A 22,791-nucleotide genomic window follows, 5' to 3' on the forward strand; every position below is an offset into this window, starting at 1 on the left:
TGATAAGGAACATTTTTTGGCAGCAACAATATAGATGATAGACAATGATGGGAAAAAAACAATGAAAAACATTAAGTTCCAACATTAACAGGGGTAAGATGAAGATGACTTTGTATGTTTCTGAAAGGACTGAGAGAGAGATGAATTACAAAAGACTAAAAGGATTAGAATGCTAGCAGGTGGGCAAGCAGCTAATTGATGCTTATCTCGGATCTTTAGTTCAGAATAAAAAACAGTAATGTAACACAACATTTCCCACATGTCGACTGCACATCTTTTAACTCAGCCTTCAAGTATGGCCGTATCACAACTTATTTGCAGTAATTGTTTCCTAATGATCTACTACCTCAGAGTTACCCAACTTTTCCAGCTTTGCGGACCAGTGGTGGTGAGGGATGGTTCCATGCGACTGGCTAGTAAGTGTGTGTGCACAACTCCATTTGTGGGAGCAGCAGGCACATGTCCCACTTCTTGCGCACATGGAGTGCACACACTTGCCTGTCACTTCTGAGCCCAGTTTCTAATGGATCACGGCCCAGTAGTGGGTTGCAGCCTGGGTACTTGGGGACCCTGCACTATGTCAATTTTTTTTTCCTGAGCTATTCACCAGGATTCCAAACTTATTTATTTATTTATTTAGTAGATTTATAGGCCGCCCAATCCCGGAGGACTCCGGGCGGACTTTTGGGTTATTAATTATTGCCCATTTTTTTTCAATTGTATTACTTCTAAATAGGAAACTCTACGACAAATGAAGATGAAACACATCTTGAGATCTCATCTCATATATTTTTTAAATTATCAACAAATACAATCAGAATCATGTCATAAGATAAGACATTAAAAATAGAGATTGGAAATAAAATAAAATCACATGGTCACAAATTGTAAAACAGCAAAAATCCAAAACTGATCAAAGTAGGCAAGAAGATATTTTTTGTAGCTGCTTTTAAGGACTACACTTGCTCAAAAACATCTCTTCCCAACTCACATTTCTCTGATAAATTCATCCTCAAATGTAAAGATGCTGAATATTTCATTGCTCAGCCCAAGTGGAATAAATTAAGGATCCAGTCCTTGGCTTCCTGAATAGTCAGGGAAATGATTGAAGCCTGGGAAATGGGCCCCTTTCAGTAAACAGAGGAGTGCTGATTTACCGCCAGCTTATCAGGTTCTTAGGAGCTGAGGACTTGGAAGTACAAGAAATAGCCAACAACTTAATAACCGGCCATCAACACCCTAATCAACAACTAAAAAGTCACACACAACCAGTCATCACATAAATACTATGCCTAGAATAACCTAAAGCATACATTCTGATGAGACAGAAGTTCCCGGAGGATGGATTTCCAGCATGAGTCCAAAAGCTCAGAAGACTAAAACTCTGGTCCTGGTGACGGATCCAGATTGGATCCTGCAACATTATCTTGGGACATGTATATTTGCTTTCACTTGTGAAATAAATTCCTCTTTAATAATATTTTAATAATTAAAACAGAAGTTCAATTAAATATTTTTTTATAATTTCTTAAATATCTTCTAAAACAATACAACCATAGTATCTTGTATCTACAGGTAAATTTTAAAAATTTACTTTTTTTTGCTTATAATACCAGCAATTCCTAATTAGAATTTTAAAAAAATCACCAAGATTGATGCATCCAGATGAATATATTATTAATAAAATGCTACTGTATGACTTGCTGTTTCCCGGTTTTTGCTTGAATGATCAAAGGTTTTACTATTCTGATCCTCTGATGATGACTCAAATTGAACTGAATGATTCCAAATTTAAGCTCATATATAATATTTAAGGTAGAAGTAGAACAATGGCATGGAACTTACTTTTCTAGTTCTTCCTGTGAGTGTGCAAATGTGCAGCTGGCCCCACGGGGGCATTCTCTTCTCTGTTTCATATCTCGACACATATACGTCTTGTACTTGCTGTGCTGAGGTGGCTAAATTAGATAAAAGAACACAAAAGATTATTTGGAAAATAATTGTCCAAAATAAACAGAAACCCCCGCCCAAAAAAATATAGAAAGATATCTTTGTTAAAAATGACATGAGTGACTGTGAGTGACTAGGTTTTATGACTGTAATTGTCATCAAAATAATAGCATATAGAAAATAAAATACCAGTTCTGTTCATATAAACATGTGCAAGATCATCCTTTATGTACTGATACAATAGATTATTTAAAAAAGAAAACTCAATCATATCATTTAATTTAATGAATATTGTATTTAGGGATAAGTAATAATATAGTACACTAACCTCATAAAAAACTAAGTAGTTGACTGAGCCTGGCTTCAAAGAATGCCTAAAATCTATTATCTCTTGTGGCAATTTGTTATCTTACATGCAATTTGAAAGAATAAACAACTGTTTTAGTTCAAAAAGGAGCCCTTGGTCTAGGTCAGGGGTGTCAAACTCAAGGCGGGGCCAGCCTGGAAATATCAAAAGGACTGGCCCGCGCTGCCTCTGCTGGCCAAAACGGGCCATGTGTGGCCTCTGCGTGGCCTGTTTTGGCCGGCGGAGTGCTGCTGGAAGCCAAAAACGGGCCACAGAGTGCTGCTGAAGGACTGCATTGGACTGGATTACAATTATGTGGCCACAAGTAAGTGCCTGATCTGGATAGAAAACAAGCAACATCCTATGTTAATACTACAGTTTAATGCCAGATTTTACATACTGTAGGTCCATTTAATCTACAATCTATACCATTTCTCTTTACTATCCTGGAAATTTACCTCTGCTGTTAGATCTTGTATTATCATGTTATTTATACTGTTGTATTTTTATTATTAGTTGAATTTATATATATATATATGGCTCTGTGTGCGTATGTTCCAGCATAACTCTGGAATGCCTCGAGCAATTTCAACCAAACTTGGTACACAGATGACTTACTCTGGAGAAAAATACTGTAGGGGTAAGACACCCCTAGGTATTGTGTTCTGTTAAGATGCAGTCTGTTGTGCCTTTAAATGGCTTCTACTGTACTGCTATAAAATGGCTTCTACTGTACAGCGCAGTGAAGTTGCCATGGTAACGGCTTCACAGTACTCCACAAGGGGGCTCCCTCTGGTAAGGGGGAAAATCCAATGTTAGAAATTACGTTTGGTCCAGACATTTTCCCCCTATAAATAAATAACCGGGCAATGCCGGGTTATCGGCTAGTAAATAAAATACAATAGTATAAATAGCTTTACTGCCTGGAAAAGCAATTTAATATTAAACAATAGGGTATAAATTTATAAATAAAAAGTTTAGTGGAGTAATAAATGTTTGCCAGTAATATCTGGTAGAAGAGATAGGAAAATGGTTATAGTAAAGAACTGTGGAAAGAAGGGGAAAAATGCATCTTGAGCCTGTGTAAAACGCCCACCATGGCCATGCCCCTCTACTCCCCGGCCACCACCCCCTTTCACCCGAGATCAAACACAATCCTGATGCGGCCCTCAATGAAATCGAGTTTGACACCACTCATCTAGGTGCACTTTTCCCAAGCTCTGCACTATATACCAGCAGTCTCCAATCTTTCTTGTTTGGCGGACTGGCAGTGGTGGTGGTGGTGGTGGTGGTGAGGGAAGGGGATGGCTGCAGACCGGCAACAGAGTGGTTCACTATACCTGTTGCTGATCTGCTCCTTTTTTGCTGTGATTCTGGATGTAATCAACCAGTCCATGTACCACAGTCCGTACAGCAACTAATCCATTCTCAAGCTGTTCCCACGTCGGTGGTGGAGCATCTACAGTATTTAGAAGAAGAAAAACCCTGAATTTTTCTCAGCAATGGGAAATTTTATGGAACAAAAAAAATCTTTCATCATAAAAACCATTCCATTTTTTTATGACATGGAAAATATACGACATTTACAAGGATGTAATGATACACAAGAATTAAAATTTAATTTTGAAAAGCAAATTAGTTTCTTTCATGACAGGAACAGGATCCTCTGGCCATTTATTTAGTTCTTTCTTTTTCAAAATAAACTTAGTCGGTTTTACATGGTGATTTATGTTAGACATTTTTCTTATATTTCTGCATTGGACTTTTCTGGCAAGAATACAATACATACCGTATTTTTTGGAGTATAAGATGCACCGGAGTATAAGGCACACCAAGGTTTTAAAGAGGCATTATTTTTTTTAAAGTAGGTAGGTAGAGGGATAGAGAGGAAGAGAAAGAAAGAGAAAAACTGTAGGTAGATATGTACGTAGGTAGAGAGAGTAGTTAGGTAGGTAGATAAAGGGATAGACAGAGAGAGAAATAGAGAGAAATACAGTAGATAGGTAGGGAGGAAGAGAGTAGGTAGATAGAGGGATAGAGAGAGAGGGAGAAATACAGTAGATAGGTAGGGAGAGAGAGTAGGTAGGGAGGGAGAGGGATAGAGAGAGATAAATACAGTAGGTAGGGAGGGAGCGAGAGCGTGCATAGGTAAGTAGGTAGGTAGGTAGGTAGAGGGATAGAGAGAGAGAGAACTACAGTAGGTAGGTAGGGAGAGAGAGTAGGTAAGGTAGGTAGATGTTTCCAGGTGTATTTATCCATGTGCTGGAGAAGGAAATCACTGACAATCTACAGCACCTAAGACTTTGTTCCTGCTGGCACAGCACTTGATCAATGTAAGTCTCATCAATCTGTTAACGAGCTTTCCAAAAGGAAAAAAAAAAAATTTTGCACTCTGCAAAACTCCGAAAAACGGCCCGTTTTTTTCAAATAAAAGGCATGAATAGCCTGAGGGGGGGGGCTTGCAGAATGCTCCTGTGGGGGGGGGGGGGTGGACAAAAAAGAGCAAAAACAGGCCTAATTTTTGTCAACTTTTTTTTTCATGCATAGCCTTATGGAGGCTTATAGACTGCTGCTGGGGGTTGGGGGGCAAAAAACGGCCCATTTTCTGCTCATTTCTGCCCTCCCCAGCCCCCAGGAGCTCTCTGAATGCCTTCATAAGGCTATGCACGGCCATTTTGGTGAAGGGGCGGGGCTTTGGAGGCAAAAAAATGCTGTATTCGATGTATAAGACGGAGCCAGATTTTCAGTCTCTTTTTTGAGGAAAAAAGGTGCATCTTTTACTCTGAAAAATACGGTACATAAAACAATAAAATAAATATATCATAAAATAACGAGCTTTGAAATTGTCATGAACTTTTTGCTTTCCTAAAATTATGTTTATGTGATTTTTGAGGTTATACAGTATCACCTTCAGGAAATGGAAATTTTATGTAAAACAGAATGTGCAGTCAGCACTAACTTTTGATTTATACATAGATCTCCAAAAATTGTAGTCTACATACAGGAAAAAATTGGAACTGCTGCTCAAAAAATACAGTTTCATAAAATTGATGAAACTGGCTCCAGTCCACAGAAGTTTATGACCTAATAAATATATTAATCTTAAGATAATATAAAAACTGTTGTCTGCCTGCCCATCTACCCATCCAAATTTACCTGGACTGGGATCAATATTTGCAAGAAGTTCAAGATGGGGTCGAAGCCGGGTCAAATTAGCTGGATCACCAGTCCTCTGGAGAGCAATTGTTAATTCCTGAACACTCTGTGCAAAAGAAGCTGGGGTCTGCAACTTAACACATTCACATATTAATCATTAGAAAAACTTTCTGTCCACATGGACACCCCAATCAAACCCCATGGGAAAATACATGTTAACATTATCTTAATTATTTGTCACTTGATATTATAAAGCACTTTGTCTTCGAAAATTTGGTGTCTTCTCCAGAAATAATGCACTAATTCCTAATAATGGTAGAAAAGAGTATACAAAGACACTAAAATGAGTTTTCAATCAAGAAAAAATGCTATTGTAAGATGACAAAAGTGAAAAAATGATTAACTTCTGGTATCTTTTGCACTCATCCTTCCATTTAAACAATATCATTATTAGTTACGTATAAACAAAGATGTAGTTTCTTTTGCACCGCATACACGAGTTCCCTCATAGGCTCTGGGTCTCTCAATAGGCTCTATTTACTTAGTCACAGGAGTAAATGAATATTAAAGTGGATGAAAACTTCCACATTCTGAGTATCAAATCCTGAAAAAACCAATTAAGATTTGCTTTATTTTATCAGGATTAAATTCTGCACGGAAAAACAGCATGCAGAAAACTCTTGAATTTTGTTTATCAAAATTAATCCGTAGTTTCATAATACAGTAACAGGGAAAAACTGCAGTGCTTTCCCCAAAGTTGGGCTGTAAGAGACTGCTTCTACATTATGCTCTCATACAAGCCCAGGCCTCCAAAGTCATAGACTAAAGCTAAAAATTACTCCTGAAATTGTATTATGCTGCCAAATCATTTTAAGTACTTGCCTCATGCAGCTTTAGATAAGTGCTCTTTAGCATTTTTTTCCAAATATAAGTACCTTCCAAAGTAGTACTTAGAGCAACAATCAATCTTAGCTCTAACTTAAGAAATGATATAGGGTTGTTTTTATTTTTATTCAATGAGTTAATAACATTCAGGAACATTATTACTACTAGAAATAAATGCATTTTATATTTGTTCCTATATAAAACCGTCTCAAAGAGATTTACAAAATATAAAATATACAATAAAATAATAAAACAGTTTTAAAGTAAATAATAATAATTTTAAATGTCCAGTTGACTGAGCTTCATGTATAATAATAATAATAATAATAATAATAATAATAATAATAATAATAATAATAATAATAATAATAATATTGTGACTATGGCACAAACCAGCAGTGGTAATTCCAGTGGTAATTGGCACACTGGGTGCTATTCCAAAAGCACTGGAATTACATTTAAAACAGTTAAAAATTGACAAAATCACCATCAGTCAAATGCAAAAAGCCGCACTGCTTGGATCTGCACGCATATTACGAAAATACGTTACGACGTCCTAGGCCCCTGGGTGGGGCCCGACTAGTAACCAATGCCAAATCCGGCGAAACAACTGGCCGCTGTGATACAATTGTATAATAATAATGGTGATGATGATGATTTCATTGTCATTGGGGCACTTGGCACCATGTCCAACAATTTTACAAGATACATCAACAAATTGCAGCTTCCTGCAATAACACCAGCGGAACTGCAAAAACTGTGCTACTCAAACATCTTATATTTTAAGAAGGTACTTGGTTAATACCTAGGACACTGGCAGCAAACAGTATCAACCATTAGCACCAGTCACTGGTATTTGTAATGCATTTTTGAATGTTCAGTTGGCTGAGTTTCATGTTCAATGAATAAATTATATAATAATAGAAATAAAAAGCATTCATCTGGAATTCACAGAAAATTCCAAATATGAAAATAGGTTAAAAATATACTATTTTAGGTTATAATAGCAATAACACTGAGACATACACAGTTTTACAGTTCTTTTACAGCCCTCCCTAAGGCATAGTGCCCCCAACAATCTGGGTCCTCATTTTACTGATCTCGGAAGGATGGAAAGCTGAGTTAACGTTGAGCCTGGTGAGATTCGAACCACCAAATTACAGGCAACTGGAGATCAGCAGAAGTAGCCTGCAGTACTGCATTCTAACCACTGCACCACCACGGCTCACAATAGGCCCTAGGTCTAAAATGGTGAAAGAGGTTCCCAGGTATTTTGGATCAAAGCTAAATTCTACAAGGAGGATACTCCATTCCCACTACAGGTAGTTCTCAACTTACAACCACAATTGAGCCCCAAATTTCTATTGCTAAGCAAGCAGTTGTTAAGTGAGTTTTACCCCATTTTACGATCTTTCTTGCCAAGTGGTTAAATGAATCACTGCAGTTGTTAAGTTAGTAACATGGTTTTTGAATGAATCTGGCATTCCCAATGACTTAGCTTGATAAAAGGTCACAAAAGGTTGAACACATGACCCTGGGACACTGCAACCCTCACAAATAAATACATGCCAGTTGTCAAGTGCCGGAATTTTGATCATGTAAGCATTGGTATGCTGTAACACCAGTAAGTGTGAAAAAGAGTCATAAATCACTTTTTTCAGTGGTGGTGTAACTTCAGTCATTAAATGAATGGTTGTAAGTTAAGGGCTACCTGTACAAAATTGGAATAAAAAAAATTAATTGGTGCATTTCACACATAAATATGAATTTCTCTTCACAATTTTATCAGCATTTTTAAAATTGATTTGAGAAACAAAAGGGTAATAATTTTAAAGAGATACTACCTTGTCAATAATGGACTGCATATGGGATTTGTGAGACTGGTCTCCATATAGCAATGAAGACCACTGATCTGGAGCTATCCGCAAACCAGCCTCCATGGCAATTTGTACAATTTGGGAATCATGTTCTCGTCTCAGAGCTTCATATGTTCTGAATTCTTCCTTCAGCTGCATTAGGGAGGAATCCTCATCACGTTTAGTCACCTGGTGGAGGCAAAACTATTAAAGTAAGATAAAGATAAAGTGTGCCTAATCAAGTTTCTCTCTTGCAAATGATAATTCTGTGGAACTTGTTGCATCATGCCATTTGTGCAAAAGAAGTACACACACACATACACACACACACACACACACACACTTTAAGAATGGACATAACTACCAGATAAAGAAGATTCACAAGAACTTAAGTTCTTTTGTACCTTGAAACAGGAGGCTCTGTAAAGAAGCTGGACAACATGCCCAATGCTGGTTTTAGAAGCCTGAGGAAATCGTGGCTCCAACCTCTGTACCACAAAGAGAACCAAGACTTTTCGAGATAAAGCAGATCCATCTTCTAAAGCTAAAAGAACTAACTTCAGGGCTTCCTCCTGCATCGCTGGAAAATCAAGAGGACCATCACAGGATTAATATAGGATTTTTATAAAGATATTACAAATTCTACGAATTAGCAACTATATTAGGAGTGATAGAAATCTCCAGGTTACATCAGGATCATGCTAGAAAATATGTCATTCCCCTAGAGCATAATTTACTTGCATTAGAAGGAACCAGACAATTTTCACTTTCATATCAATTACTAGTCTGTTTATGACATGGTTTTAAAAATAGGAATGACTGAGTGCTAAGACAAACCTACAAAAAAAAAATGCTAAAAACCCCAAGTATATTCTTTACTGCAAAACGTTCATCATAGGATTAATTATGCCACTGAATATTTCAGTCCACTATATATTGCGCAATATTTAATACAGGCAGTCGACTTATAACTATTCATTTAATGACTGTTAGTAATTTTGCTGAGTCACAATAGAGTCACAATAGAACTGAAAAAAGTGACATGACCAATTCTCACACTTACAGCATCCCCAGTCATGTGATCAAATTGTGAGTGCTTGGCAACTGGCGTGTATTTATGAGGGTGGCATCGTCCTGGGGCAGTGATGGTGAACCTTTTTTGGCTCGCATGCCAAAAGCGGGGGGAGCGCAGGGGGGTTGTGCGTGGGTATTCCACATCCATAATGCAGAGGACCCCAGCGCACATGCATGCACGATCAGCGCTTCCCCCCATTTTTGGCATGCTTTTTTCACCCTCCCTATGCTCCAGAGGCTTTATAGGAGCCTGGGGAGGGCGAAAACAGCTCCCCCCCGGGGGCTTCAGGAGTTTCCCTGAAGCCTCCGGAGGGCGAAAAACTGGCACTAAGGGCAAACCAGAAGTTTGCAAAGGACTTCCCCTTTGCTCGTAGCACTGGTTTTAGCCCTCCGGAGTCTTCAGGGGCCTTAAGGCAGCTTCCCTGAAGGCTCCGGAGGGTACAAAACAACCGTATGAACAAACCAGAAGTGGGTTCTGGTTTGTCCGTAGGGCCGTGTTTCATCCTCCAGAGCGTTCATGGGCCTTCAGGAGACTTCCCTGAAGGCTCTGGAGGGCAAAAAACAACCCTATAAGCAAACCGGAAGTACATTCCCGAACTTCTGGTTTGCCCGTAGGGCCAGTTTTTAGCACCTCCAGAGGGCGAAAAATGGCCTCAAATGAAGGCCAAAGTCAGCTGGCCAGGGCGCACATGCTTCGCGTGCCCTGACAAATGGCTCCGCGTGCCACCTGTGTCATGCGTGTCATAGGTTCACCATCACGGTCCTGGGGTCTTGAGATTATCATTTGCAACTTTCCTAGGGAGCTTCTGACAAACAAAATCAATGGGGGAAGCCAGATTTGCTTAACAACCGCATGATTCACTTAAAAACTGCAGTGATCGCTTAACAGCTACGGCAAAACAGTCATAAAATAGGGCACAACTGACTCAAAAACTGCCTTGTTTAGCAAGGGAATTTTGGGAACAATTGTAAGTTGAGGATTCCTTGTAATGAATGAATAAATCAGTGTAAGCAGTTGATCGTGTTACTCCTTGCAACTAAGAAGTAGGCCTTGAGTGCTACTTTGTGTTTCCTAATTGCTGGATGGTCATTCTGAAATTGAAGTTCACATGTCTGAAGGATACCCAAGCTAGGGAAGGGTGCTAGGAGAGTTTTAACAACTAACTCCAAAAATTCAAATGCTGAATTTTTATAACTAAAATAGTGGAAACGTATTAAATATTACTTTATATTTTTCTTGGATGAACTTATGTTAGTTTATATTTCAGAGACTTTTTCCTTGATTACTTTATCTGGTACTGCTCAGCTGAACAATTTAAACAATTTAATAAAACACCATCCTACTGTATAGCAGAACATTTAGTAAGACTTTAGTAAAACCTGTCAAATCTGTGCAATGTACAGTAGAAATGAACCACACTATCATTAAAAAGAAATTGGTTTTTTAAATGCTTTCAATTGTTCAAATATAAAAAAAATATGTAAAGCATTTTTGCTCATATCACAGCTGATCTTCTCACCGATAGAAAACCATTTCCCCTGCTACATACCTGGTCCAAGGAACTGACAGCCTCTAGCCCTCACTGCAGCCCAAAGATTTGAAGATAATTGCTGGGGGTTCTGGTGCTGAAGAATAAGCTCAGTAACAGTTCTTTCACCCAGAGATCGTGCTGCGCGCATAGCTCGGATCCGCCCTTCTTCTTCCACCAGCTGGCAATGGACTAATGTCACAAGCTTCCTTTGCATGGGTCGGCTAAGCACACTCTGAGTTGTGCTGTTCAATCCTACACCTTTATGAAGAGAAAAATGTTGTTTTTCTGAATTTCTTAAGGGCAATGCAAAAGTTGTATACAATTTATTTGGGGCTAATTCATTTTCATTTCATTTATTTGGGATTTATAGGCCGCCCTTTTCCCCAAGGGGACTCAGGGCGGCTTACATTCATAGGGAAAGGGGGGGTGCAATATAAAGACATAAACAATATGTGAATAAAATAAACAGTAAAAACACAACTTTCATTCAACACTCAACACTCGGGCGGGGTGAATTAGAAACTTATCCCCAGGCCTGACGGGATAGCCAGGTCTTAAGGGCTGTGCGGAAGGTCTGGACGGTGGTGAGGGTGCGAATCTCGACGGGGAGGTCATTCCACAGGGTCGGAGCTGCTACTGAAAAGGCTCTCCTCCGCGTAGTCGCCAGTCGGCATTGACTGGCGGATGGAATTCGGAGGAGGCCCAATCTGTGTGATCTAATTGGTCGGAGGGAGGTAATCGGCAGGAGGCGGTCTCTCAAGTACTCAGATCCACTACCATGGAGGGCTTTAAAGGTGGTAAGTAATACCCTGAAGCGCACCCGGAGATCGACAGGTAGCCAGTGCAGCTCGCGTTGTTATTTGAATAATTAGCCTAATTGTCCAAACATTTTATCTATACATTATTATTCTTCAGAATTTCTTCAAGGCACAATTTCTTCTGCCTTGAAATTTTGTTCATGTTCATATTAACTGCTGTGAAACAATAACACCATTCGTTCCAATTGGAAGTGAACTGGTTCTTTTCTGGACACCAAGTGTCATAAGTTCCACATAATCATACCATAAAGGCTGAAGGGAAGCGGGAAGGAAAGAAAACATGATGGGGTCTGTTTGTTTTTTACATTTTTTTCAAAATTACTTGCTTTGGCACCTGTTTTCTTAATTGGATATTCTTCACACATGTTGTCATGACTAAAACATGGCAAAAGGATGACAAGCATGATTCACCTCTTGCACTGCTGAGCGGTTTAAGGTATAAGGCTAGCTCTTCCACACATTTCCTGGCTTCCTCATAATGTTTAGTATCTTCAGCACCACTGCGTAGATTTATAGGTTGCTGTTCTGGCATCTGTAGAAAACATAAGAATATAACAAATACGTTAAGAAATGGCTAGTTCTATGTTTTTATTTCTCCCATCTTTGTCTACAAAACTTCTGCACAGTTCCACACTTTTCATTAATTGTCTACTCCTGTCTTGAAGAAGACAAAGCAGTTATTGTTACAAAAAGAAAAAAAGTATGTGATTCCATACTATTTTATACACAAATATATTCAAGCTTGTTTTCAAAACTACAAAACAAGCTTGCATCCCCAACAGTAATTGGTTAATGGTGTACAATTTAAGCAAGCTTTTTTCATATAGGTTTCACACTATCCATAGTTTAACGTAGTAAAACTATTGATTGATTGCCTAGGCACCCTACAATGAAACTTGGGGACTTTAAGAAACTCTTTCCTTAGCCAATGATGATTTATATACTTGAAAATGTTATTGTTTTGTTACATTTGTTCATTTCATTATTTACTTTTTCTGAGATTTATTTAAAAATACAGTTGCTTATTTGATGAAAAAAGATGTCAACTAGTTAAAAGAAAGAAATCTAAAGCAAGAGACTAAGGAAGCATTCCCTTACTTGAGCACCCACAAGCTGCAGCAAAGCTGAATTCACAGGAAGATGTTCTATGTCTGTATTGATAGTGGTCTGATCGAAAGGACATGCTTTCCGATGGAGCTTGTTCAGGCACATCTTGCAGACTGTGTGGCCACAACCTAGACTGATGGGTTTCCGGATCGTTTCGTCGAATGTTTGTGTGCAAATAGGGCAGGAGAGAAAATCCGTCCATTGTGGAGCTTGTACAGGCATTGCTTCAAGAGTTACTTCACAAGACAAAATCTAAAGCAGATTCCACTGGAATCAAATTTATTTTGAAAAAAAACCTGTTTTTAAATAGTTTCTGTAAGTACAGACAGTCAGCACATAGTGTGAAATATAACCTAAAAAGTAAACACAAAATAAAATAAAATTAGCTGATGGAGATTTTATGAGAAATATTACTGAAAAACAATTCATCTATTTCATACGTAAGACAGAATAAATGGTGTACGTGATACAGTGACTTCCATTGCTTTCTCATGATTAATAAAAAAAACCCTCTGTGCTGAACAAACTATTATGAGTACTTTATATTGCTCAATCTTTTTACAAGAAAACTATCCTATTAGCTTTTTTAAAAGAAAAGCTATAAAGTTGCCACCCTGACCCTTATTAAACCACACTAAAGTGTATGCAAACTACATGTTATGTCAGATAATGATTTATTTTTTTAATAAAATTTTTGTTTGAGGAAAAATATTCATGATCAGTCCTTGAAGTTATAGCTGCTGTGGTTTCCCTTTGGTCACATTATCAACATTTGGGTGTTTGACAGCCCACCCTCATTTATGGCCACAGAGGTCCCTTCAATTCCTCACACCCTCTTCTCTCCCCCCCCCTCCCCCCGGCATCTCTGCCCTGTCTCCCTATACTCTGCAACCTCCAACTGACTTTGGCTGACTTCTTCCTCTCAGTGCTGACTAGACGTGCCTGGTCTGGTCCTTTGCAAAGCAGCTGATAGCTGTGCAAGGCCTACTTCCTGATATCGCATGTGGCTAGTAACTGCTTTCCAAATGAGTTGTTGGTCCCAAACAAGAATGACCCGTAATATAATGTATGCAAGTTGCAGAATTCACATTTTTCAGTGTACAATTTAGTAATAAAATTTCATTTTTAAAGTGCATCAACAATACGCAGAAAGTGGTACATTCATTCTAATAAACAATGCAATTATGTTGGAACTAAATAATAAATCACTTAAAATGAATTTCTTAGTCATTAATTAATAAACGACATTGTCACCCTTTTTATATTTCAAAAACAGTCTTTGAAAATTACATTTATGTATTCTTCATTTAATGCTTTGGGTTCTTTAAATTTCTCAATGTTATCTATCTCATGTAACCTCAGATTTTTTGACCATCTTTGTCTACATATATTCAACCTTTTTTCATATATTTATTTTGTGTACTATATGATCAAACCATGTCGATATACCGTACTTCCTTCATGCTGGTCACTCACTTTTGTTTTCAGTCTGTATTCATTTAGTCCACATTCATTCTTGGTCCTATAACTTATTTTACTACACAAACCCTACCCTGCTGCACTCAATCCCCCCCCCCAATACAGGCAGTCCTATTGGGACCAGAATTTCCTTGGCTAAGTGATGCAGTCGTAAAGCACACAATGTCATCTGACTGCATTATTTTGTGACAGTAATTGCAGTAATTCCAGTTGCTTGTCATAACTCCACATGCAAGGGGCTTTAAGTAGAGAGAGTCCTAGGTTAGAAGCATCAAATCGTTTTTTTATTAGACGTATTCCATAATTTTTTAACCGATGTAATTGTTTCCAGAGATAGTAGTTTTAGCATGTATTGATCTTAATACTATCCAACCAGCCAAAAGTCATATACCGTATATACTCGAGTATAGGCCGGCCCGAATATAAGCCGAGGCACCTAATTTTACCACAAAAAACTGGAAAAGTTATTGACTCGAGTATAAGCCTAGGGTGGAAAATGCAGCAGCTACCGGTAAATTTCAAAAATAAAAATAGATACCAATAATGTTTTTGAATATTTATTTCAAAGAAAAACAGTAAACTAGCTCTGGGACATCGTTATATGGCTGCTTGCCATAACAAGGAGGAGGTGGGACATCGTTGCAGAGCGGTAGAAGGGGGAGGAAGGGGAATCGTAAGACAGCCCTGCATTACATTAGAACGTGAGGAGGGGGGATGGTGCGGTGTGCGCTGCGCGGAAAACTGACACAGAGGGAGGGGAAACTCACAGGGGCGCCGGGCCATTCACGAGCGTCACCCAGCGGCATGGCCCCGCCCCTTTTTCTCCTCCATTTCGGGCAAATTTTTCACTGACTCGAGTATAAGCCGAGGCGGCTTTTTTCAGCCCAAAAAGTGGGCTGAAAAACTCGGCTTATACTTGAGTATATACGGTATGTGCATATTGCAAAGTTGCACAAATTGGAAAATTAACAACTTGCTGGCTTCCAGTATGTAATAACTGACAATAGGTAAATGTAATGATGTAGTTCTAGATCTGGAAAAACAAATCTTTCTGCATTATGTTGGTTTCATTTTTGGTAAAAATATTTTTAGAATCAAAGAATTCCATAGAAATTTTCTAAACGAAGAATTTATTTTCTGAAAATGTTTTCCAGATCCAGTATATAAACTAGAATTCATCTCAGAATGTAAATTAATCTGGGAATAATATTCATTTTGAAGGGGTTACCTTTCCCCAAATGTTTAATGACTCCCATCTATCTATATCTGAAGAAACTGCTCTATTTTATTTATATTACAGTATATTATTGAGAAATATTCATTGATATATACATACCTAAATATTTAATTAATTTGATTCAAAACAAAGTTAATATTAATGGATGGGTAATCGATTTTCACCTATTGGCATCAATTCTGATTTGGATTAGAATATCCTACTATTTTGCTAATAGCATCTATCTTCTGCATCAACACCATGTGAAGTTTAGAAATAAACAAAAGAATAACATTAAACAAAACCAATCTGTTCAACTGAGTTATGTACTTCTCCTAAGACCTCTCTATATTATCTAATAACACAGCCCAAGGCGTCCACTCAGATATTAAAAAGCAAGAGTGAAAGTGGATATTCTTGTCTTGTTTTTCTAACTAGTAAAAAGTAGATAACCACTCCACACAACATATCACACAACACTGCTAAACATATGTCTATCACATTCAGAATATGACATCATCTTATCCTGTATACTTTTCTCTATGTACATAGAAATGGAAACAAATCCATTCATTTATCTCAAAACATTGAAACCCTTTTTGTACATAAATGCTCAGTTATCATTTTCATTCTTCAAAAAGACCAATCACATTTTTGGATCTTGTAATGTTTTATATAACCGTCACGTTGCTAACATTTTCTCCCTAAATCACAATCATAGAGAATGTTTGTCCAGCAAAACTCATACAGTATGTGATTCTTTCATTATCATATATATAAATAATTGGGTTAATGACTACCACATAGTCACATAGCATAAGAGCTGTGTTGGTGCATGGTTAGAGTGCAGTACTGCAGGCTACTTCTGCTGCCTGCCTGCAATTTGGCAGTTCAAAAGTGCGTAAAATGAGGACAGCATATTGGGGGCAAAATACTGACTCTGCAAACTGCTTAGAGAGGGCTGTAAAGCACTGTAAAGAGGTATATAAGTCTAAATGCTATTGCTATATGTGGTGCCAGCTTTGATGATAAAATGTTTCTTTTTTTGCAGAGTTCTGTGCATAATGCATACAATTAGAAGGAAAAAGATTTTTTTTCCATTTCAGGTTGATTAGTAGAACAAACCAAGTAGAAGGGGAAGACAATTAAGAGGAAAATCTTACAAATTACTAAAGAAAATGTACTTTGGAAAAGTACTCCAAATTTATTTGCTATATCTATTATTTCCTTTGCTAATTTGTCATAAAAAATTGAAACAATAGAAAAAGTAATTCAATCTATTTATCATAATATTTATATCTTAAGATCCTATGCAAATACACTATGCTATTCCCAAATGTACAAATCATGCAGCAATATAATCACATTCTGGCTTCTTAATGGGTTATTGTGACTGCTTATCAATGTGTCATGGCCAACCTATTTCCATCTGGCAATACAGATGTATGAACTATGAGCTAATTCTTCAGGAAAATACAGCCCCGTCCATATCAAAATCTATACTTTATGTTTCACAAGATTCTGAAGATTGAGCTTTTTCAGAGAGCCTTCCCTGAATTTGAGCTTTTGCTGCCATCTTTTATTTTCTATTTTGGTAACGTTGCATTTACAATTTTTATATAAGTTTGTTTTATATTGTATTTTTATGTGAGCTGCCAAGAGTAATTTTTGTGGTGGTTGAATAAATACAACTTCTGATCAAGAGAACTTAAGTCTCATTTCATCATTCCTCATCTGGACTCCAGTTACTGAATGACAGCATCAATAGTTCCCTCAGAGTAGACAAATGGTATGAATGAATGTTATGAATCACCTCCTCTGTTAATTGAATGTACAAGTTAAAGAATAAGAACAAGTTCAACATCTGCGGAGCAAACATCAAGTCCTCAACATTTAAGGCTTGTTAAGAACCTTTTCCATTTTTTTCACAATCTCTGCTTTGTTTCTCCAGCCCACTGCACGATTTGCGGAAGGGAATTTCTGTCCTGGGCTAGAATAATAAAATTGGGACCCCAAAGATTTGAGCTTCATTTTTGCAGCCTGAAGAAGGATTTCCGCTTCCACCTGCCCCACACATGGGAAGGGAAATCCTTCAGCAGGCTGTAGCAGCTTGCAAGCTTCCTGGCTGACTTTCTTGGGCAGCAGGCAGAGAATGACAGTTGGTCTTACCTGAACTGTGATTTTAGGAGTTTGCAGGGATGGTCCAGTAATGAGTTATTGTCATATCCAATTGGCCTCGAGACTGAGTTAAAGTTGAAGCCATGCCACTGTGCTCCTTCTTTCTGGCTCCAGTTTCAACGATGCATACACTCCAGGGGCACCTGAAAACAAGTCAGAAGGGAGACTCCTCCACGCCCCTATCCCTGCCTACAGACCATTATCGGGCGGGACCTGGACCATCCTGCAAAACTCCTAAAATCACAGTTCAGGTCAGACCAATTGTCATTTTCCGGAGTAGTTTGCAGGATGGTCCATCCGGTACCGGTAACCCTTTTGCTTCATACGCCAGAGCGATCGGCAGCCTGATCCAACGACTAATGGTAGAAGATGTGACTCTCTTTCCTAGTGTGGACGATTGAAAAGAGATAAATAACGCTTCTGACCTCCTGAACTCCGCCGTGTGCTTCAGATAAATGTGTAAGGCACGTTTGACATCCAAGCGATGCCACCTATGTTCTCTATCTCTGACAGGATCAGGGCAAAAATCTGGAAGGACAACCTCCTGCGTGCGGTGGAACAGAGAATTTACCTTAGGCAAGAACACCGGGTCCAGACGAAACATGACCCTGTTATGAAGAATGCACAGATCCTCCCTGGAGGACAATGCCTCCACTTTGGAAACGTGCCTTGCCAATGTGACTGCCACCAAGAACACAACCTTCAAGGTAAATGTAAGTAGTTTCAGACTAACTGTTCTCAATGGTTCTGCCATCAGGGACTGAGGTACTGTGGGAAGGTTTCAAGTAGGAAACCTGTGAATAACTGGCGGCCGCAGGTTCGCGGCCCCCTTGAGGAACCTCTTAACTACCGGAAGCTGGGATAAGCTAGTGAACCTTTACCTGCAATCATCGTGGAGAGAGCCACTATCTGTCTCTTCACTGTGCCATGAGATAGACCCTTGTCCAAGCCATCTTGAAGGAAGTCCAAGACTTGTGGCACAGCTGCCCTTCCAGGTTTTATATGGGAAGACCAACACCAAGCCATGAAGGTGGCCCATGTGGAATTGTACATTCTGGTCATCAACTACTGTCTCGAAGCCTCAATAGTCATGATCACCCGTTGAGAAAGATGAGCGTCCCTTAGACGCTCCCGCTCAATCTCCACACGGTCAACTGAAGCCATTGTGGCTCTGGATGGATCAGTGCCCCCTGTCATAACTCTACCTCCCCCCCCTCGGGATCCTCCACAGTTGACCTACTGATAGGCACATTAAGTCCGCAAACCAACCCACTCCTGGGCCAGTGCAGTGCCCCCAGAATGACCTCTGCCTGTTCCTTGACTATCTTCTGAATGACCCTGGGAATGGAGAGGAGTGCTATGGGAACACAATGATCCCTGTGAATCTGCTTAACTAACTTCACCAAACTGGACCTACAATCAGGGGGGAAAAAATCATGCCCCTACGGGAGTCTATCACTGCCCCTAAATGGAGGATCCGAGTGGTCGAAAGCAAACTACTCTTATTGAAGTTTACTGAAAACCCCAACTCCTGCATGTCTGCCCACCAACCGGATGTCTGCCCATGTCTGTTGTGACAACAACGCCTGAACGAGAATGTCGTCAGGTAGCATTGGATTCTAATCAGGACCTCCCTCAAGTAAGCGGCCACCACCTCCAGCACCTTGGTGAAGGTCCTGGGAGCTGAGGCTAATCCAAACAGCAGGGCCCTATATTGGTAGTGCACTCCCAGGCAAGAGAACCTGAGGAACCTCCGGCGCTCCAGAAGGATGGGAATGTGGAGATACGCTTCCTTGAGATCAATGGAAGCCATGTAATCCCCCTCACGGACACCCGCCAAGATGGACTTGAGCAAAGCCATCTTGAATCTCCTGTAAACTAGGAATTGATTTAGAAGTTTAAAGTCCAAATGCACTCTTGGATCTGCTTCAGCCAAAGGAGAGCCGTGTGGTTGAAGAAAGATGCTGCAGCTGCCACTTTCATGGCCCAGGCTGCCGATTAGAAAGTCTTCTTGAGGGTCATCTCTGCCTTCTTATCATCAGCTTTCAGATTATCTGCCACGTCTACGGATACCAATACGGTGGGGGAAGCCAGTGCCACAACAGGTGGGTCCACCATAGGCATCTGCAATGCTTGAGAAAACCCTGGCTCAATGTTATAGAATCTCCTGTCATTGCTGCCAGGATTAGGGACGGACCCCGGCTTAGCCCATTGTTTCTTCACTACCTCTAGGAACAATTGTGGGGCAGAAACTTTAACAAACTTTGGCTTAGAAAATATAGGCCCTTGGCCTTTTTTGCCAGAGCCCCTTCTGCAGTTCCCTCCCTGTTGCCTACCTCCGCAGTACCTCGTGCCTTGCACAAAAGGGACCCAAATAAGGTGGGTCGGAATAACCCAGTGAAAGCTGGGGGGTCCAGAACAGTGGCCTCCTCATCCTCTGAGAGACTGAGATTCCTCTGCACTTGCTCACCTAGGACAGAGCCTTCACTTACCAGGGATGGAGGTGGCGCAGTGGGTAGAGTGCAGTACTGCAGGCCACTTCAGCTGACAGCTAGATCAGCAGTTCAGCGGTTCAAATCTCACCGGCTCAGGGTTGACTCAGCCTTCCATCCTTCCGAGGTGGATAAAATGAGGACCCAGATTGTGGGGGCGATATGCTGACTCTGTAAACCGCTTAGAGAGTGCTGAAAGCCCTATGAAGCGGTATATAAGTCTAACTGCTATTGCTATTGCTATTGCTATGGAGATACTAGTCTACTCACAGCTGTGGCAGCTGGGCGCCCCTGAAAAGAAGTGCTGCCTGAGGCTCTGGCCCGGCCCTCAGAGGCTGGATGTGGGGCCTTCTGCTGTATCCCAGTTACAATCCCATGGGAAATAGCCTGCTCTATCAGTCTCTGGAGACCCACAGGTAGGTTTTCCATGTCCAAGTAATCCCAGCTATGCCCCCCAATGGCCTGCTCCAAGCTGGATTGGGGAGCCAATAGGGGCCTAGTCATACGCTGTTCACAGCCAGGGTCCACCGAAGAAAAGGATCCCCTTGATATAGGCCTTGATCTGTCATAGAGGGGCGGGGAAGGGGAAAGTGATTTCCTCAAAATATCCCCTAAGGGAACCAGGTGATCCCTGAGGGGAATCAACACTGGATGTGCTTCCCAGGGGAGAGTGAGATCTAGCCGAGGTGGTGCAGTTGTTAGAGTGCAGTACTGCAGGCCACTTCAGCTGACTGTTAGCTGCAGTGCAGCGGTTCTAATCTCACCGGCTCAAGGTTGACTCAGCCTTCCATCCTTCCGAGGTGGGTGAAATGAGGACCCAGATTGTGGGGGCAATATGCTGACTCTGTAAACCGCTTAGAGAGTGCTGAAAGCCCTATGAAGCGGTATATAAGTCTAACTGCTATTGCTATTGCTATTGCTATGGAGATACTAGTCTACTCACAGCTGTGGCAGCTGGGCGCCCCTGAAAAGAAGTGCTGCCTGAGGCTCTGGCCCGGCCCTCAGAGGCTGGATGTGGGGCCTTCTGCTGTATCCCAGTTACAATCCCATGGGAAATAGCCTGCTCTATCAGTCTCTGGAGACCCACAGGTAGGTTTTCCATGTCCAAGTAATCCCAGCTATGCCCCCCAATGGCCTGCTCCAAGCTGGATTGGGGAGCCAATAGGGGCCTAGTCATACGCTGTTCACAGCCAGGGTCCACCGAAGAAAAGGATCCCCTTGATATAGGCCTTGATCTGTCATAGAGGGGCGGGGAAGGGGAAAGTGATTTCCTCAAAATATCCCCTAAGGGAACCAGGTGATCCCTGAGGGGAATCAACACTGGATGTGCTTCCCAGGGGAGAGTGAGATCTAGCCGAGGTGGTGCAGTTGTTAGAGTGCAGTACTGCAGGCCACTTCAGCTGACTGTTAGCTGCAGTGCAGCGGTTCTAATCTCACCGGCTCAAGGTTGACTCAGCCTTCCATCCTTCCGAGGTGGGTGAAATGAGGACCCAGATTGTGGGGGCAATATGCTGACTCTGTAAACCGCTTAGAGAGTGCTGAAAGCCCTATGAAGCGGTATATAAGTCTAACTGCTATTGCTATTGCTATTGCTATGGAGATACTAGTCTACTCACAGCTGTGGCAGCTGGGCGCCCCTGAAAAGAAGTGCTGCCTGAGGCTCTGGCCCGGCCCTCAGAGGCTGGATGTGGGGCCTTCTGCTGTATCCCAGTTACAATCCCATGGGAAATAGCCTGCTCTATCAGTCTCTGGAGACCCACAGGTAGGTTTTCCATGTCCAAGTAATCCCAGCTATGCCCCCCAATGGCCTGCTCCAAGCTGGATTGGGGAGCCAATAGGGGCCTAGTCATACGCTGTTCACAGCCAGGGTCCACCAAAGAAAAGGATCCCCTTGATATAGGCCTTGATCTGTCATAGAGGGGCGGGGAAGGGGAAAGTGATTTCCTCAAAATATCCCCTAAGGGAACCAGGTGATCCCTGAGGGGAATCAACACTGGATGTGCTTCCCAGGGGAGAGTGAGATCTAGCCGAGGTGGTGCAGTTGTTAGAGTGCAGTACTGCAGGCCACTTCAGCTGACTGTTAGCTGCAGTGCAGCGGTTCTAATCTCACCGGCTCAAGGTTGACTCAGCCTTCCATCCTTCCGAGGTGGGTGAAATGAGGACCCAGATTGTGGGGGCAATATGCTGACACTGTAAACCGCTTAGAGAGGGCTGAAAGCCCTATGAAGCGGTATATAAGTCTAACTGCTATTGCTATTGCTAGCTGGAAATGGGCTAAGCCTGCCCTACTGTGCTAGCAGTTTCTCAGCCCTGGAAACTGTTTTGGTGAGGGCCTTATGCCTGCGTTGTTTGTCCCTCTGAGTTACTTGCGAGGGACGTGTGGCAGCTGAGGCCTTTTGCCTCCTAGCAGAGGCAGTAGGCCTGTTCTGCCTCGTGAAAGTCTCCTCCCCAGGTGACAATGGGGGGGAAGGAGACCTCTCCGCGCCATCCGCCATGCTGGATCAGCCGCAGCCGAGTTGTACTCACAAGCCTCCTTGTGCCGCTCATCACAGCTGTGACGATCACTCCCTCACCTCCACGCACTTCACCGTTTCTTCTCTTGGTGCGAGGTGCTGCAGCAAGCCTCGACGCAAACGCTGTGATCGGCGTGGTCCCGGGCAGCTGCGGGTGGCTCGTTGCCTTGCCAGTGGTCTTCGCGCTCT

The 22,791-nt window shown here is 41.2% G+C and overlaps 1 protein-coding gene across 2 annotated transcripts in view; it reads right to left on the reverse strand.

Moving 5' to 3' along the window:
* Positions 1 to 22,791, reverse strand: part of RC3H1 (ring finger and CCCH-type domains 1) — a 61,134-nt gene that overhangs the window by 19,857 nt on the left and 18,486 nt on the right. For both annotated transcript variants that reach the window (XM_087726760.1, XM_087726761.1), the window contains exons 2-9: positions 12,716 to 13,077; positions 12,029 to 12,149; positions 10,818 to 11,057; positions 8,598 to 8,773; positions 8,182 to 8,382; positions 5,453 to 5,585; positions 3,637 to 3,755; positions 1,846 to 1,958 (exon numbers count right to left, since the gene is read on the reverse strand). In XM_087726760.1, the coding sequence (XP_087582886.1) occupies positions 1,846 to 1,958; positions 3,637 to 3,755; positions 5,453 to 5,585; positions 8,182 to 8,382; positions 8,598 to 8,773; positions 10,818 to 11,057; positions 12,029 to 12,149; positions 12,716 to 12,946 (1,334 nt within the window). In that variant the 5' untranslated portion in view covers positions 12,947 to 13,077. The remainder of the gene's footprint in view (positions 1 to 1,845; positions 1,959 to 3,636; positions 3,756 to 5,452; positions 5,586 to 8,181; positions 8,383 to 8,597; positions 8,774 to 10,817; positions 11,058 to 12,028; positions 12,150 to 12,715; positions 13,078 to 22,791) is intronic.

Source organism: Thamnophis sirtalis, unplaced genomic scaffold (genome assembly GCF_051295495.1).
Source record: "Thamnophis sirtalis isolate CommonGarterSnake01/CBP01778 unplaced genomic scaffold, rThaSir2_p1.2 scaffold_12, whole genome shotgun sequence".
Classification (NCBI taxonomy): Eukaryota; Metazoa; Chordata; class Lepidosauria; order Squamata; family Natricidae; genus Thamnophis; species Thamnophis sirtalis.